The sequence below is a fragment of the Anastrepha obliqua genome, chromosome 1 (assembly GCF_027943255.1).
Source record: "Anastrepha obliqua isolate idAnaObli1 chromosome 1, idAnaObli1_1.0, whole genome shotgun sequence".
In the NCBI taxonomy this organism is placed as follows: Eukaryota; Metazoa; Arthropoda; class Insecta; order Diptera; family Tephritidae; genus Anastrepha; species Anastrepha obliqua.
The window spans coordinates 30563294-30580909 of NC_072892.1; the positions used below are offsets into that span (position 1 = coordinate 30563294).

Genomic DNA, 17616 nt, shown 5'->3' on the forward strand with positions numbered 1-17616 from the left:
GAGAGGTTGAAGGTTGTTCAGCAACATTTTGCACTACAGCAACAATATTCTCAACAGAACGTCAAGTTTTTAGTCTGCCAGTCCTTTTTTTATCCTCTTTTATCCCCTACGGAACCAGTTTCAAGAAATTTGTTCACTAACATTTGAATTGTCGATACATTCGGTCGATTATTTTCCCCCAAAAAAATCATGAAAACCACAAATGCCAAAGATGACATAAAAAAACATTCCATCTAGGAATTACTCACTACCGACATTCAGGCGTAACTTTTGAAAGACCCTTTTCATCTGTGTGTGTGTGTATGTAGGCAGTGCCCCCATATGAAACAACCAAAGCGCGCATGCAGTGGCGACCAACAAACAAACCAAGCAACTCATCCGACGGCAAGGTGAGCCAGTGAGTCGGGCAGACAGTTGGACGGGAAGTGAGCATTGGCTGCATAACAAGTTGTCGATGCTTGGTCGGTCGGTTGGTCGCTTAGTCAACGGCAAAGGCCTATGTGGCTGGCAGAACAAGGGCTTAGAATGCAACAAAAACAACAGTATTGATGTCGATTGTGGCAACATATGCTGCTGGCACGTTGTTGCCTGCAACAAACACATCAACAGCAGCAATTGAGCCAGCAATGCAATTTGTGGTGCTTCGCATTTCAATTTCATTTACTTCCAGCAAAAAAAAAAATCGTTTGTTTTGGTTGCTGCATAGGTGCTTGTGTTCATACACGCATTTGTAAACACATACCTACACATACATACACACGCATACGCATTAATTTGACGGCTTATTATGTCTATGCCTTGGCGTATATAAATGCGTGTGGCATTCGGTGCATCTGATGATCGGCCGAAGCTCATCAATTTAAATTGGTTTTAATTTAGGAAATGCGTAACTGAATTCCCTTTGTAAAAATCCAAAATTTCAAGCGGTTTGCCTTAATTGTGTTAATTTTGTTACATAAAACCTAAGGCATATCGATTATGACTATTTCTCTCTATTTATCTTTTTGATTACGAACGTTGTGTGGAACTAATTTTGTATGTTTTAAGTGTTAGTTTTTTCTAATTAAAAAGGTCAAAAATTTAGTTCAGAAAATTACTTTCTGGTGAATTTGAGAGCCGTTGTGTGGCGGCCGCCGTAGCCGAATGGGTAGGTGCGTGACTACGAGTCGCAATTCACAGAGAGAACGTCGGTTCGAATCTCGATGAAACACCAAAATTAAGAAAAACATTTTTCTAATAGCGGTCGCCCCTCTGCAGGCAATGGCAAACCTCCGAGTGTAGTTCTGCCATGAAAAAGCTCCTCATAAAAAATATCTGCCGTTCGGAGTCAGCTTAAAACTGTAGGTCCCTCCATTTGTGGAACAACATCAAGACGCACACCACACACCACAAATAGGAGGAGGAGCTCGGCCAAACACACAAAAAGGGTGTACGCGCCAATTATATATGTATGTGTGTGGTCATTATGAAATTCGGAACGTTGTTGTTTAGCCATTCTTGGTTCGCTCGAGCTTTGTGAGACGGTGCCGAGTCCTGCTGAAATGTCCATGGTCTGTCATCGAAATGCCTAAATGTCTTCCCATGGATTCAAAGCAACTTCCAGAATACTTTCCCGATAATATTTCGCATTTACCTTGACGCCAGGCTCGATGAAAACGATTGGAGAGTACCCATCTGCGGTTACAGTGCCTCAAACCTCTACCTGTGGCGGGTGCCGCCTCCTGGTGGCCAATCGATGAATCAAATTCTCGTATGAACGGTCGCTCAAATAAACCCTATCGTTTTGGGAGTTTACGAATTGCTCAATTTCAAAAATTTTCTCGTCAGAAAACACACTGTTCGGAAATTTACCGCTGTCGGCTTCGGCCAAGCGAAGCAACTCCTTCCTTCTTTCAAGTCTGACTTTTTGCTGCTTTGGATCTTGCGCCTTTTGGGTCTTGTAAGGCTTGGCTTTAAGATAATTTTTCAATATGCGGCGGATGCTACGATCAGATATTTTCAGTTCTTTCTCCATTTGACTGGCACTTCGTCGGGGACTTCGCTCAAGTCGCTTCTTCACTTTTTGAACCATTTCCGTGACGTTGCAGCCTTTTGATGACCACCTCCATGACGTTTCGCGATGCTACTTTCACCTTTCTTTAAGTCACCCACTAAAAACTCACTCCAGCCCCGTTGATGATGTCATCTGCGTTATAGCAAGTAAAGTTCCCTTCGATATACGAGCAGAACAACTTAAGCGACTGTACCACTCACGTGGACACAACCAAAATAACCGAGCCCGAACGTTAGATAGCAAAGTTGAAAATAGATGGGGTCACTTCTCCAAAGGATGATGGGCGTATAAGTTGAACCCCAAACTGGATGAATGGATAAGCAGAAGGCACGGCGAAACGGATTACTATCTAACCCAAATCCTCAGCGGACATGGAGGTTTTCTCCACTGTTTTAATCTAGCAGATAATTCGACCTGCCTAGAGTGTCACAGCGAAAATGAGAGTGCAGAACACGTGACTTTTCACTGCGCCAGATTATATGAAGAGCGCTTCGAGCTTGCAAAAGTTCTCGGTGTCGTCCTCACACCAGATAATCTTGTAACGCAAATACTGAACTTGAAAAAGAAATGGGAAGCAGTAAAGGATATTAATAAAGCTGCGAAACTTAGAATGGGAGCGCGAAGCGGAAGCAAAGCAAAGGCGACCGATGTAGAATACCCAAGAGATGCCTAGATACGTCGCCGAAAGCAGCTATTTTGAAACAGATCTTCTGTGGGGATGACTGAATTCACGAACAGACGAGAAGTCGATATCGAGTAACGATATTGCAGTTTTTCGATGTCCCATTGGTGACAAATCAATGGATGCTATCGATAGCCCCAACACGCAATTAAGAGAGGAACCTACACGCAGGTACCTGGTGTGTCTAAAAGGCATAAACACGGCTCCACCTTGCTTTTAGCAGTCTTAGGGTGGAATCAGTCGAGAGGGGAAGAATGTTATAGAGTTAGTGGGACCATACTCCACATACCACTGGTGTGACGCAACTTTGATGAACTTTCTGACATTTTCTATGTTTACCTTCTCTGCGAAAAAAACCCCGTTTCCCTCCCGCAGGAATGTATCTTCAACTAGATTGTCAAAAAAAGTGCAGTCGGGGCCGTCTTCTTGCTTAAATCTATGCAGATAAGATTTAAAGTATCCATGTTCACTAAGTACTTGGGTTAGGTTGAAGTCTATCTCTCCATGTTCTCGATTTAACCATTTGGAGACATTCGGAATCAATCGATATGTCCATCGTCCGTTCACGGAGTTCTTCTATTCCTTCTGCGACGTATGGATGCTTCGCTCGCGTTCAGTTTTTCGGTTGGGCAGCTGTACTAGATCCGCTCGGCGTTTTTTTTTAATTCAGCGAATTTTATTTATTTATTTATTTATTTATTTATTGTCTTTGAATGGATACATTCTTACAGACTATATTAAGCTAATGTACAATAGTTTATTAGTTACTAAGAAAAGAACGATTTAAGGTGATTGACTAAGATGCCATACGGCCATGTAAAATCAGCACCAGAAGAATTGAAAAACATATTTAAATCTGAACATGCCCTAGGAATCGGAGCATTCATCCCATAGTTGGTTCTCGAGAAGCCAATTTTAAAGGTTTCGTACTGTCGGAGCCTCATATTGGGTATATTAAATTGAATTTTGCTTAAAAGGGAAGGACAATCAATAGATCCAGAAATAATACGAATAATAAATGAGCACGATAGAATAGACCGTCTGCTATCAAGTGGTTTTAAGTCAATTAATAAACATCGAGAGCGGTACGATGGTATAGGTTCAGAAAAGTTTAAAGATCGGAGCGCAAAACGAAGAAAGACTTTCTGAACTCTCTCAATCCGATTAGACAGACCTATTTGGTACGGTCTCCAAATAATAGCGGCATACTCTAATCTTGATCTAACAAAAGCACAATACAATGATTTGAGAGTGTGTGGGTTGGTAAATGCAGAAGAATTTCGGCGAACGAATGCTAGCATCGCATATGATCGTCTTATGACGTGGTTAACATGGCTGGTGAAATTCAGCTTAGAGTCGAAAATAACGCCTAAGTCTTTGATTTCCTCAACGGATTGCAAAGCTAAGCCTGCAATATTATACGAAGTATGCAAAGGATTGTTTGATTTAGCATATTTTACGTGAAAGCATTTACTAATATTTAGTGACAAATGGTTTAAATAGCACCAGTTCCGGACATTGTGATGCAAGCTTCGACAAGAGTATTCGGTGCGAAACTTCGTCAAACGCTTTAGAGAAGTCTGTATAAATTGCATCAACTTGAGATCTGTTCTGGAAGGCTGAAATGCAGTAGTCATTGAAAATAGACAAGTTAGTGACAGTGGAGCGACTTGCAACGAAACCATGTTGGTTGGTAGATATTAGGCCTTTGACAGCAAAATATAATTTATCATTTACTGTTATCTCAAAAAGTTTTGAGACAGACGAAAGCTTCGAAATCGGTCTGTAATTGCTAACATCGTTTTTATTTCCACTTTTAAATATGGGCGTAATGGAAGTAAATTTCCAGTCGTCGACAAAGATACCAGAGGACAACGATTTATTGAATATAATTGTAAGAGGCTCAGCGAGACACAAGCAATTCTTCAGCAAAATGCCCGAAAGGCCATCTGAGTCAGTTTTCGTTGTAGACTTAAGCTTCGTAATACCCTTGACGACATCAGTAACAGATAGGCACAAAGTCCCAAAATTGAGAGGTGAAAAACTATTAGAGGGCAAACTAGAATCGGAGTCTAGGTCGGGTTCAAAATTAGAGCAAAAAAAGTCAGCAAATAAATTGGCAGATTCTATGGCAGAATTTGCATATTTACCATTATAAAAAACATTGTTTGGCACCATTGAGCAAGACTTTTTTGATTTGATGAATTGCCAAAAAACCTTCCAATCCGAAATAATATTGTTTTCGAAATTCAAGATGTAATTTCTATATAAGAACTTGTTCAAACAGGTAGCATGCCCGCGAGGACTAATATACCATCTTCCGATACTGTGTGGAATTCGTATACTTCGAGGGCACATAACCGGTATACCGATTTAATGCCTTTCACGTAGAAACTGCAGTTTGTGGCATATATCAGCATATTTAGCTGCTATGCAGCTTCTTAGAAGCCTGCTTAGGACCTCTCGTATTCATCATACTCCGGTTTAATGCAGTTAGAGCCTTCGCTGCTTTATCACTGGCGTATGTGAGGAGCTGCTTAAAACTCAACCTGTGACCATGAATTACTCCAAGATGTTAGACTTAGAGCTTAGACTCTAGTGCGTGGTCCCCTATTGTAAGATTTTCCGTCTTAACTATTTTTCTGCTATTGATAAGAACTGCTTCCGTTTTGTGGTTTGCAAGGCATAAACCACTATTGTGTAGCCAATCTCTTGCGATTTCGACCGCTTGATTGCAGATTGCTTCAGCCTTCAGCCTCAGTCTCCAGCAAGGTTGAGGAATTTAGCAACGACCACGATTGCAATGGCATCAGCAAACCCATTGATTTGGAATCCTGCAGGTAGTTTGAGACACAAGACACCATTGTACATTATATTCCAGGGATGTGGTCACAGCACTGATCCCTGGGGCACTCCTCTTGTTACTCTGTACCTTTTGATTCCTTCGTCGGTTTCATATTGCGGGACTCTGTTCTAGAAGTGGCTTGTGACGATTTTCCGAATGTAAATATACTGGAACTCCGAAATTCTCCAGTGTATTTAAGATTTTTCCCCAGTTAGCTGTATGCAAATGCATTTTTAACGTCCAACATTGTGACTAGGCAGTACTCTTCACGCCCATAGGGCCAGCGAGAATCTTCGATCTCTTTGTGAGCGGTGCGCTTTACTTACAAGGCGCCCATCATTATTTTCACCACACAGTTCATGAAACTAATTCCTCGGTAAGTTAATACCACTTCACTATTTCCCTTTTTCAATATACAAAGCGAATTTGTTAAGGGGGGAGCCTGCTTTAGAGGCTTCAACAAATCGAATTCTTCAGAAAAATTTCAGAAGCAAATTCAAAATATTTTCGGAGTTACAGAAGAAATTGTGAGCAAGCGGCCGGATCGCTCGAAGTGCAATTTCTTGTTTTTTTTATTTTTACGATTTTTCCTAATTGGCGGGAAAGATAGGGAAAAAGTTAAACATCCTATCGAAACGAGATTACATTGATTGTATTCGGAATTGAATTCTCTTCTAGTTGAACCTAAAAAACCTTAAGAAAGTTATGATTAACCCACTCTTTAAACAATCTGAAGTGAATTTGTTTTTCCAAAAAAATAATTTTTTTTTGTTAATTAGCGAAAAATTGTTGAATTTCTCACTTTTTGTTTGATTTTATTGGTTTAACTAGAAGCTATACTATACTAAAATAAAAATTTTTTGGGGTTTTTGGTTTCAGATGAAAATTGCGACCTACATCTTTCCCGCCGCACGCCACATGCACACTCGAGGCGCCTCGCCAAATTGCTTGTACCAGGCATAAAATGACATATATTTTAATGAAAAAATTTGAGAAGACTGTTGAAATATACATATAACAATAAAACCTGAAAGTTTCGCTTCTATCGAATATTTATTTCCTTCCCAAAAAAAAAAAAAACACGAAAAAATCGATTTTTTGAAGCCTCTAAAGCAGGCTCCCCCCTTAAAGGCGGTGTTGTTAAATCAGCTGATTTCTTTTTGCTTTCGCCGTGTCCATGTGGCTGTCAATACAGAATAAAACAAGGGGAACTAATTTTTTGTTTTATACTTTTCCAATACTTTACCGTGACAATCAAACGTACAAAACATTGTTGTTGGTCTAGTGCCACCACTTTGTTGAATGCGCCTTGTAAATATCGGTGATATTATGCTGGCCTGAAAACACTTTTCTATTTTACGCTCATTGTACAGACGCGTAAGCACATCAATTCCTGGAGATTTCTTTGGCTTAGCTTTGTTCAACTCTTTTTTTAATTTCTTCTCTTGTTATAGCCGTACCCAAATACAGGTAACCCTTCTACAACGCGATTAATTGGTTCCTGAAAAACTCCGCGTTGTAGGAAAATCGCGTTGTAGGAAACTTTTTTTTCCTCCATTTTTCCTTTTCTTAAACAATATCACGCAAGTAACATTTTAAAGTTTTCTCAGCCGAATTAATTATATTAGGCCTTTCATCGAATAAAAAAAATTTATTTTTTCAAAGATATTTTTCTATTTGTCTATTTCAATATAATAACATAAATTAATTCATTTAATTAACCAGCAAAAAGCAATTCATTTATTTAAATAACATAAAACCAAGGAAAACAAAATCTGGGAAAAATAGACACGGATTTTCAAATCTACATATTTCAGAGGATTTTAAATCTCAACCTTCTACAAATCCGCTTCCTCGTCCTCGCTTATTATAATTTGCTTCAAACGTTTTGCTCTTGGTCGTCCTATTTCAAAATCCGAGCTTGACCCACTATCACATTGATCCGGTTCAGCTATTATTGCTGGTTTTAAAAAATCTTTTATTGATGTCAGCTTTGTCCTACTTCGTAAATCTTTATAGATTTCCTGGTAGGCAGATAAATCATGTTCAAGATTTCTTTTGAACATTTCTGCTCTACTATTTAGAGGATCGTTTTCCAAAACATACTCTTTCAACTCCTTCGCCAGATTTAAAAGTTTCTCCACACTTTTTAGCGAAAAGTTTTTGATTTCGGCGTCAGAGAGGTTGTCAGAGCTTTCTTCAATCGATAATGCTTCACTTGTCATTGCTGCTAAATCTACTTCATTTAATTCGTCGTCCACAACTAATTCTCGAATATCAGCCACATTTATTTCATCAAATCCATCGCCTTTTATTACGTTTGCCAGTCTCACTACGTTTTCATATTCATCCTCAACGAGATGAACAACAGTTTCCTGTACTACAACCTCTGGCAAAAGTGCTTTCCAGCAAGCTCTCAGTGTTGATTGACGAATGTCTTTGAGTGATTTGCCGACGATTTCACAGCAATCTAAAATTGAGAACTGTTTCCAGACTTCTTTGACCATTATATTCAATGATTCTATCTTCTCTAATATTAATTCAAATGATTTGCGTATGTAGTATGCTTTAAAGGTTGATATTATTCCTTGATCTAAAGGTTGTAATATTGATGTAGTATTGGGCGGTAAAAACTCAACTTGAATATTGGGATGACTTAAATCAGTTGCATGAGCTGGTGCATTATCTAAAAGTAGCAAAACTTTAAATGCCAAGTTCTTTTTTTTTAGATAGTTTTCTACGTCGGGAACAAAGCAATGATAGAACCAATCATTAAATAGTTTGGCAGTCATCCATGCTTTTTTGTTCGCTCTACAATACACTGGAAGATTGTTTTTATTGTTTCCTTTCATGCAACGTGGGTTTAATGACTTGTTAATAAACATTGGTTTTGTTATAAAATCACCAGATGCATTACTGCAAAGTAACAATGTTATTCGGTCCTTAGAAACCTTAAAGCCAGGAGCTCCTCTTTCGTTCCTCGAAATAAAAGTTCTTGATGGCATTTTTTTCCACCACAAACCTGTCTCATCAGCGTTAAATATGTTCTTCAATAATTTTTATGAACTGTTCAGGATATTTATTCGCCGCATCAGCATCTGCGGATGCTGTTTCACCCTGAATTTTCAAATTGTGTAGAGCATGCCGTTTTTTGAACTTTTCAAACCAACCTTTGCTAGCCACGAATTGGTGGTTATCTTCGTCGGTTGTTGATTGTCCTGTTTCCTTTAAATAATTGAATATTTTTAATGCTTTCTGTTTAATTATATTCCCATCCAAAGGCAACCGCTTTTGCGTCATATCTTCTATCCATACCGTTAGCGATTGTTCCATTTTTTCTATTATCTTCGTCCTTGGCCGAGAAGTGATTTTTGCGAGGACCGATGATCCGGATGATACCGAATTTCTAATTTTATCTTCGTTTTTCTTTATGGTTCTTATCGTGGACTCGTTTAATTTAAAATGTCTAGCAACATCAGCTATTCTCTCTTGATTTTGAATCCGATTCAAAATTTGAATTTTGGTTTCAATCGTGATAAACTTTCGTTTTAATGATGCGTTTTCCTTTGCTTTTGGCATTTTTATGGCCTAAATTACAAATTAATTAATTTAAGTTATAAAAAAAGTTTAACAGAACCTCACCGGTTATAAAATCTATTTATCTTGATTTTTTAAAAATTATTATTATACGAAAAATGGTTTCACAAACGTTTTAAAATTAGTTTCAACTCCTCTTCACGACTTACTGTGAATGACTAAACCAAATCAAATTTCCAAAAACATTCTCAAGAGCACTGTTGCCAATTTAGCTCTTTCAGAGTTAGATCTAGCTCTTTTTTTGAGGTGTTTTAGCTCTCGTTACTCAGAGGGAGTTGGCAACAGTGCTCAAGAGTTAATTTTCGGGGAAACCCCTTGTTTTATCTAAAAACGTGTGTGTAAATGTTTGAAAAAAATGCGGTTTGCAAAATTCCATAGTGCATACAAACATTCAAACACTTTTAGTATGTACATATGTATAATACAAACATATTATTATTTCTTTATGAGACTACGTGTGTGTAAATGTTTGAAAAAAATGCGGTTTGCAAAATTCCATAGTGCATACAAACATTCAAACACTTTTAGTATGTACATATGTATAATACAAACATATTATTATTTCTTTATGAGACTACGAATAATAGATATACACATATACACAAGTAATTTTTGATAATTGTGTGTTTATAGAATACAGTTTATAGAATATGTATTTAAAAAATGCTTAAAAATCGCGTTGTAGGAGTCGCGTTATAAGAAACATTCCGCAATTCGCAAACCGCGTTGTAGCGAAATCGCGCTATAGAAGTACCGCGTTATAGGAGGGTTACCTGTAGTATATCTCAATTTTATTTGAGGCAAAGAGGGACATCTTCAGCTTGGTATACATGGGTATGTAAATATCACTAGTCAAAATTTTCAACAAAAAAATTCCGGGCGAGCTTGTGAAAACTGTCAAATTGAGTTGTCCTTTGTTTTGTGTAAGAAGAAAAGAAATTAAAAATAACAATAAACAAAAACAAATAGACGTTTTGTTTTTGGCAAGAATTTGTGCTCTTTTTGTGTTCCACTGGTACTGGACTGTTTACGCTCTATTGCGAGCGCATTTCGTTCTTACGCTCATTTGCCCGAAACTTGCCCCAAAATGAAAAAAAAAAAAAATTTACCACTTCCAACGATAACACAGATGTCAAAGCACAATGACATTTGACGCCATTTGCAAAAATTAAGGCCCACTCACTTTATGACACTATGACATTCCTATTGCGCAACCTTTTTGGCTGTGTGGCAACGTGAATTGGAGCGCGAGAGTTGTAAAAAGGCGTATGTTTGATGGTGCGTCGTCGGTTATCAGTACTTGTCGAAATTGGGGGTAACACGATAACCGAAATACGTTTATGTTATCCTCTCCAAACATTTACCCGTATTACTGCCCGCAATTTAGTGCCCCAACTGTCGGCTGTCTGTTTTCTCCCTAATCTCTTTATTTTGTATTTAATCACATGCTCGTTGCAATCCATTTGTGACTGCACAAGATACGAGTATTTATTTATATGAGGTGACCAGATAAAAATGATGGAAAATAAATTTAAATAAAATAGCAATGGTTTGAATTATCAAATTGATTCTGATTCATATGGAAATGGAGCTTGTCGACTGCCGTAGCCGAATGAGTTGGTGCGTGATTACCATTCGGAGCACGCAGGTTCGAGTCTTCGTGCATGAAGCAGCAAAGTTATAGAAAAAGTTTTTTCTAGCAGGCAACGGCAAACTTCCGAGTGTATTTCTGCCATGAAAAAGCTTCGTACAAAAAAAATCTGCCATTTGGAGTCGGCTTAAAACTGTAGGCCCCTCCATTTGTGGAACAACATCAAGACGCCCGTAGTCACAAATAGGAGGAGGAGCGCGGCCCAACACCTAAAAAGGGTGTACGCGCAAATTGTTTATTTATTTCTTATATTAATGTCGATTACGTACGGAATAAAACATCATTCGTCTTTACTGTTAATGCTTAAAGCGGTCGATCAGAACTTTGGTCAGTGCTAATCTCCAATGTTGACGTTAAGGTCGTTCATAGTGAAGCTAGCCACAAGCGTAAAGTAAGGATTTGTCGTAGTTCCAGAGAAAATAATCGACGGGAGTCAAGTACCACAATCGCGACGGTGAATTGGTGAACGCTCGTCGTGAGAAGTTACAGTGGCCAAATTTCTATTTTGCAACTTCGAGTGTTGCGTGGCTTTTAAAGCATTTAGCGCAATTCTATTGAACTACAGCTCGGATTTATTGATGTTGTCGAGCCTTGACCGAAGAAAGTCAGTTAACAACGCTCGATACTGAGAAAAAAATGACAAAAATGGTGTCTCGTTGCTCATTTCGAAAGAAATACGTTCTAATCTTTGTGAATCCTTTGCTGCTTGATTGAAGGCCTGAGATTTGTTCTCGCCCCAATAACTGGCAACATTGCATGTAGACCTAGACAGTCAGCAAAAAATGGGCCTTATCCGAGAAAATGATTTTTTGGCCAAAATTGGGATCTACGGCCAATAGTTCTAGCAATAAATTAGTGAACTCACGATGTTGTTTATGCTCGAACGGCTCCATTTATCATCATCATGATGCATAGAACATACTTTTGTTGTTGTAGCAGCATAAACATTCCCCATACATATACGGGGAATGCTGCTGAAGTGACAGTCCTTGACCGGATATAAATCCGGGCCGTTCCGTTTACGTTAAACTAACTGTCGCGGGTAGAACGTACTCGTACAGCTCGGGGTGAGCTTCCTTAGCTTCTTTCACAATTTTTCTCCATGCATCGCGGCCCATTGCCATTCTACGGTATTTGGTCGCTCCTATGCTTCTTAGATTCTCCTCAACATCGTGTAAACATCTTTTCTGTGGTCGCTTTTTACCATACGAGTACATGCCGGCGTCCAAAACTCTGCGAGCTATTCTTTCATCTGGCATTCTGCAAACGTATCCTAACCATCGGATTCAACAAATCACACGACGTTTTCGCCTTGTAGGAATTGCTCTAGTTCGTTATTATACCTGATGCAAAAGAGACCATTTTCTTCTAATTTTTCGATAATTGACTAGTAGAAACTACGCCATTAATAAAAATGGAACGATACACGCAGATACGGTTCGTAAAACTTGAACATGGTGAAGCATCTTGTCGGACCGCAATACAGAAATTGCTGAAAAAATTCGAGCTGTTGGGACAAGTTAGTGATGTGAAGAATAAAACCCGTGCATGTCGCTCAAGAACAGCCAAAAATATTGCTGCTGTACCCGAAAGTGTTGAAGAAAACCCAGATTTGTCCATTCCTTTGGAATTAGACATTCCACAAACGTCATTACACCGTATTTTGCTTAAAGATTTCGGTCTTAAGGCTTATAAAGTCCAGTTAACACAAGAACTCAAGCCGGCCGATCATCAACAACGTCGTGTCTTTGCTGATTGGGTCGTTGAAATGCATGAAAATGATCCGGAATTCCATCGAAAAATCATCTTAAGTGATGGGGCCCATTTTTACCTCGGTAGCTTCGCCAACAAGCAAAATTGTCGCATCTGGGGTTCAGAAAATCCAAGAGTTATTGTTGAAAACCCTCTCTATCCTCAACGTGTGACTGTTTGGTGCGGTTTATGGTCCAGTGGAGTCATTGGACCTTACTTTTTCAAAAATGAAGCTGGAGCAACAGTTACGGTGAATGGATTGCGCTATCGAGAGATGATTAACGATTTTTAATGGCCGGAATTGGATGGTATTGATCTGGGCAACGTTTATTTTCAACAAGACGGCGCTAGGTGTCACACAAGTAATGAAACCATAGAATGAATTTGAATTTGAAGAGGTCGAGCCAAGGAGCACCAGGAGATTTGGTGGCTCCTAAAACACTCAGGCTAAAAAGCCCATTGCATTTAAAGCTCTGGTAGATAGTCAAGAGTGGAGGGAGAAAAGTATCAGAGAAAGAGATAGGAAAGAATAGAGACAGAGATAGAGATAGTTAGTGCTGTGAGAATTTTCCAGATTCTTTGGCAAATCTGTAAATATCCTCCAGTTTTAGAGAACGAATATTACTCATTCTCATGACATCTGAACCCAATACTCGTAGCCTTCCTTCTAAGTTTTAGTAGAAAGTTTGACAGTTTTCTGTTCGGACTTGTCACAAAACACTTTGCAGTTCTGCAGCGTTCTAGACCGGACCATCGCTCTTTATGTAGATTGCCTACATAATCGTTGATCCAATTCTTGATTCCTGCGGGACTGATTCCGATTATTGGCTCTGGCCCCTGTGGGGGCACCGCTGATCCACGGTTGGCCAATTCGTCGGCAATTTCGTTTCCTTGAACACCGGAGTGTCCCGGAACCCATATAAGTAAAAGCCTGTTTTGTCTTGCGACAGAATTAAGCTTCTTCTTACATTCTTGAACAATCTTCGAGGTTTGCTTCGCGTTCTCCAGGGCCTTCAATGCAGCCTGACTGTCACTGAAGACTCCAATCTGTTTCCCGCTCCATCTCCTCTCGATTATCCATTCGGCTACTTTTAGGATGGCAAAAACTTCTGTTTGGAAAACAGTTGCCATTCCCCCCATAGCATAGTGATACTTATTACTATCGTTTAAGTACCATCCGGCTCCAGACCCTATTTCAGTCTTGGACCCATCGGTAAAGAAAATATCCGTCAAACCTTCCTGCATGCATTCTGGATTGCTCCATTGCTCACGCAATGGAAATCTGACATCAAATTTCCTTCCGAATGAAACTGTGGGTATCAGGTCATCTTTAGGTGCCAAAAACAGTGGATACTGCTCCGACAGCAACTTAAAGATTTCTCTGTGTCCCGAAGTTCCATCTTCGTGCCAGAAACCATATTTATGGAGTCTACACATTGCTTTTATTGCTTCCTGTTGTATCTTAAGATCCAGGGGGAGCAAATTAAGCATAGCATTTAGGGCATCACCAGAGGTTGTACTCATGGCACCCGTGATGCATAAACATACACTTCTTTGCAGCCTGTATAGTTCCCGGATTGTGGACTTAACCATGCTCCGTCGCCACCAGACCACAGAAGCGTAAGTGATGATTGGTCTGATAAGTGCCGTGTATATCCATAGGACCACAGCAGGTTTCAGACCCCAAGTTTTGCCAAAGGCTCTACGGCATTGCTGAAAAATCTTCAATGCACGATTCACCTTCAGTGAAACGTGTGTCTCCCAGGTCAGCTTATTATCCAAGATTACTCCTAGATATTTAACTTCGTTGGAAAGACCAAGTGTCACACCTTTCAGTGTTGGTAGACTGAGTCCATCCAATTTCCGTTTTCTCGTAAACAAGACTATGGTTGTTTTGTTCGGATTAACGGAAAGACCTTATCTCATGCACCAATCATCGATTTTGTCAAGAATCCTCTGCACTTTCGTGATCCATAGATCTTTCACGGGAATAAAACCTCTTATTGGAAAATCTTTTATTTAATTTGATTCACGCTTTCAAATCTATGATCACCAAATGTAAGGTCTACCGCTTTTCTCAACGTGTTAAGTCTTACGAGGTATTTCGTTTTGCTTTCATTAACATTTAAACCAAAAAATTTTGCTTTTATTTGGAATGCTAGGAATGCTTCTTTTAGAACATTCATTTTCTTGCGTAGATTACCATCTCACATATTTGGAAAGTTTTGGTGAATATAGTCTCTTGCGGATCTTTAATTACATAGCCTAGGATCATAAGCCTAGGCAACGCATCTCTCTGCTTTACTTCTGTTTCAACTCTGAATAAATCAGACGATTTCCCTGTAAGAGCACTTTGGCATAGATCTCAGTGAGGGTTAGACTTACTAGCGAACCCAATTTGTTCGGCATTCCTTGCATGTATTCAATTTTGCCTCTTTCAATGCTATTGAACCTTAATATTTTTTCGAGTCCATCTTCTTCATGTTTCGTTCATCCTTTCAAGCCTTTGAGTAGGTTGCATGATAAGTGTGGTTGACCTGGCTGGCTGAAAGCCATCACATAGACCTATTGGTCCTTAATGGTACCAGTTGGAGCTTCGCCTTTATGTTTCTTTGTAGCAGCGTTCTTGTAATAAGCCTGCTCCGAAGGTCTAACCCCGAGAAAAATTCTAGCCTTTCATACTGTAGAGCTCCTAAACATTTCAGTTCTGGCTAATGCAGGGCAAGAACATAAAAGATATTCAAGAGTTTTCCTCTCTTCTAGTTCATTGCAAAATCTGCAGCTATCATTGATTCCAATTCCCATCTTGTATGCGTGGCCTGTCAGTATACCTATGATAGTTCTGCTTTCCTTTCTATACAGGGCTAGTTCCATGATAAGTGTTTTTGTTTTCTTTGAGTGATAAGGGCTGGTTTCCAAAGGGCCAGCTCCCAGTTCTTATGTTCCACTGAGAGAAGGGTGGCCTCATGACTTATAGGTTTACTTTTAATGTTGATAAAGTTCCCCGTGGCCTGAAACATTTAACTGGGCTTGGGACCAACAGCCTAGACTGGCAGAGTTCGGCTTCAATAACTGCATATATTCGAATAATAATCGAATATGCATAATCTTATATACCTAGGTACAGGTGAACTTTCTGGCGACGCCCGATTTAACTGATCGCTACAGAGTGGACGTTTCTGGGTCTTCTTCGATGCTGGCGGCGATGTTTTTTCCCCTCGCAGAGATTGACTCTGTCTGCTGGGTAGCTTATAGTTCAAACAATGTACTGACGCCTAATTACGACTGATATGACACCAAAATTCACTTTCTGTTGTTACAGCTGAGGCGGAAACTCGATAATGTTTTTTGATAATTAACGATGCATGATAAAATGGCAAACCTTGGTGGATATTACGACAGCTTGTTGTCATCGACAGCTGCCGAGATAAAACAATTGGAGAAGCTATGATTGCTATCTGGTCACCCTTGTCTTTGTCGCCCTGCCAGTTTGGTTGTTGGTTTGCTTGTACGCCTCTTTGTAACTTTCCTACCGTTTTGTGTACACTGCATTTTTCTTAAGCTGTCAGCATTTTTGGCGTCATTGCGATTAAACAGGTCATACATTAATGTGCATATATTTTTCTATACATACATACATACAAATACGTAAACTCTTAATGCGGATGATCACCTACTCTTGCTCGTTGGCATCATTTTTGTTGTTGTTCCTCGTATTTTATTTGCTTTATATGGGGTGTAAAAGCATGAAACTGTTTATTTATTTTTGGATTTTCTTTTATTGGACCTGTCTTTATTTCCAAAAAAGGCCACTGACTTTGCTGTTATGGACTTTATTGCCACCGCAAGAAGATCAGTCTCTAGTTTCAACCTAAACTGGTGCATAATTTTTTGTTGTCTTTGCTTAGATTTTCTTGATTACATAGTGCGAGTCAAATGGAGAAATGGTAAAAGCAGACATGTCTTACATACATATAAACATTTATTTTGCCTATTAAGAGAGGAATTATCATCAAACTATAGATAAATATGCAGTCTTTGCGGCACGCCGATCAACATACCGCTCATCCCAGCTCGACCAGCAGCCTCTAGTCACAAATAGAGACTTTCAGCGATGGAATCGCGTTGCTAGACCAGTTGTTGTTCAGAAAACCGTCTCTAGTTGCTAGTTCCAGCAAACAATCTCTCTTTTGTCAGCGAAATTTGAATAGGTCACAAAAAGAAAAATATGAAATAAAGAAAGATTGTAGCCTTTTATTTGATTTAAAAGGAACGCGAGATTCAGGGAGAACGTAGGTTCGAATCTCGGTGAAATATCAAAATTAAGAAAAAGTTTTTTCTAATAGCGTTCGCCCCTCGGCAGACAATGGCAAACCTATCTGCCGCTCGGAAACTCTAGGCCTCTTCATTTGTGGAGCAATATCAAGACGCACGCCACACATAGGAGGAGGAGGGTGTACCCGCCAATTATATTGAGATATAATATTTTCTTGAACATAATTTTTAATGAATTCGTATAAAAAAAAGTTTGGTTTCTTCTAGAAATGCCCATAGGCTGGTAACTTTACTAAATGCGGAAGACCTATTTTAGCTGGAAGAAAATACTTCCAAGAGCTTTTTGTGCTGGGACTATATCCAAGTATTGCAACCGCATGATAACTTCACTCGGAAATATAGAAATTCACTTAAACTTCGGGTATTCGGGCAAATATGTACATATCCAAATACGTGCTAAGGGCGACCACTTGCGCGATATCATATTCAAAAAGTGATGTAAACGAATCTCCTTGAACTAAATTAAATGTTTTTCACAATGAAACACAAAAAAATGTTTCTTTTTCCATATTTTTTTAATAATCACATGGGTCAGTTTAAGATGGCCAACCCTGTATTTACACAAAGAAAGATGCACGACGCTAATATTTCCGTCTTATAATTCCTCTCTACTCTCTCTCGAATGAGCCAACTTAGCGTTTCAAGAAATAGGTACCACCTTAATCAAAAAGTTCCGGGATTATATTTGCAGAAAAGCGAAA

The 17616-nt window shown here is 39.2% G+C and overlaps 1 protein-coding gene across 1 annotated transcript; it reads right to left on the bottom strand.

Annotated features, from left to right (window-relative positions):
* Nucleotides 1–7418: 7418 nt before the first annotated feature.
* Nucleotides 7419–8913, bottom strand: LOC129245460 (tigger transposable element-derived protein 1-like). The gene is made up of 2 exons (XM_054883677.1): nucleotides 8751–8913; nucleotides 7419–8266 (listed from the first exon to the last, which is right to left on the bottom strand). The coding sequence occupies exons 1-2, from the start codon at nucleotides 8911–8913 to the stop codon at nucleotides 7419–7421; spliced, it is 1011 nt and encodes a 336-aa protein (XP_054739652.1).
* Between the last annotated feature and the right edge of the window lie 8703 nt (nucleotides 8914–17616).

Excerpts from the sequence above, each read along its gene's own strand:
- LOC129245460 (XM_054883677.1), bottom strand. The coding sequence starts at position 8,913 with ATGGAACAATCGCTAACGGTATGGATAGAAGATATGACGCAAAAGCGG. Across the intron at positions 8,267-8,750 it reads CCAATTCGTGGCTAGCAAAG|ATAATGCACCAGCTCATGCA; the intron begins GTTGGTTTGAAA and ends TGCTACTTTTAG.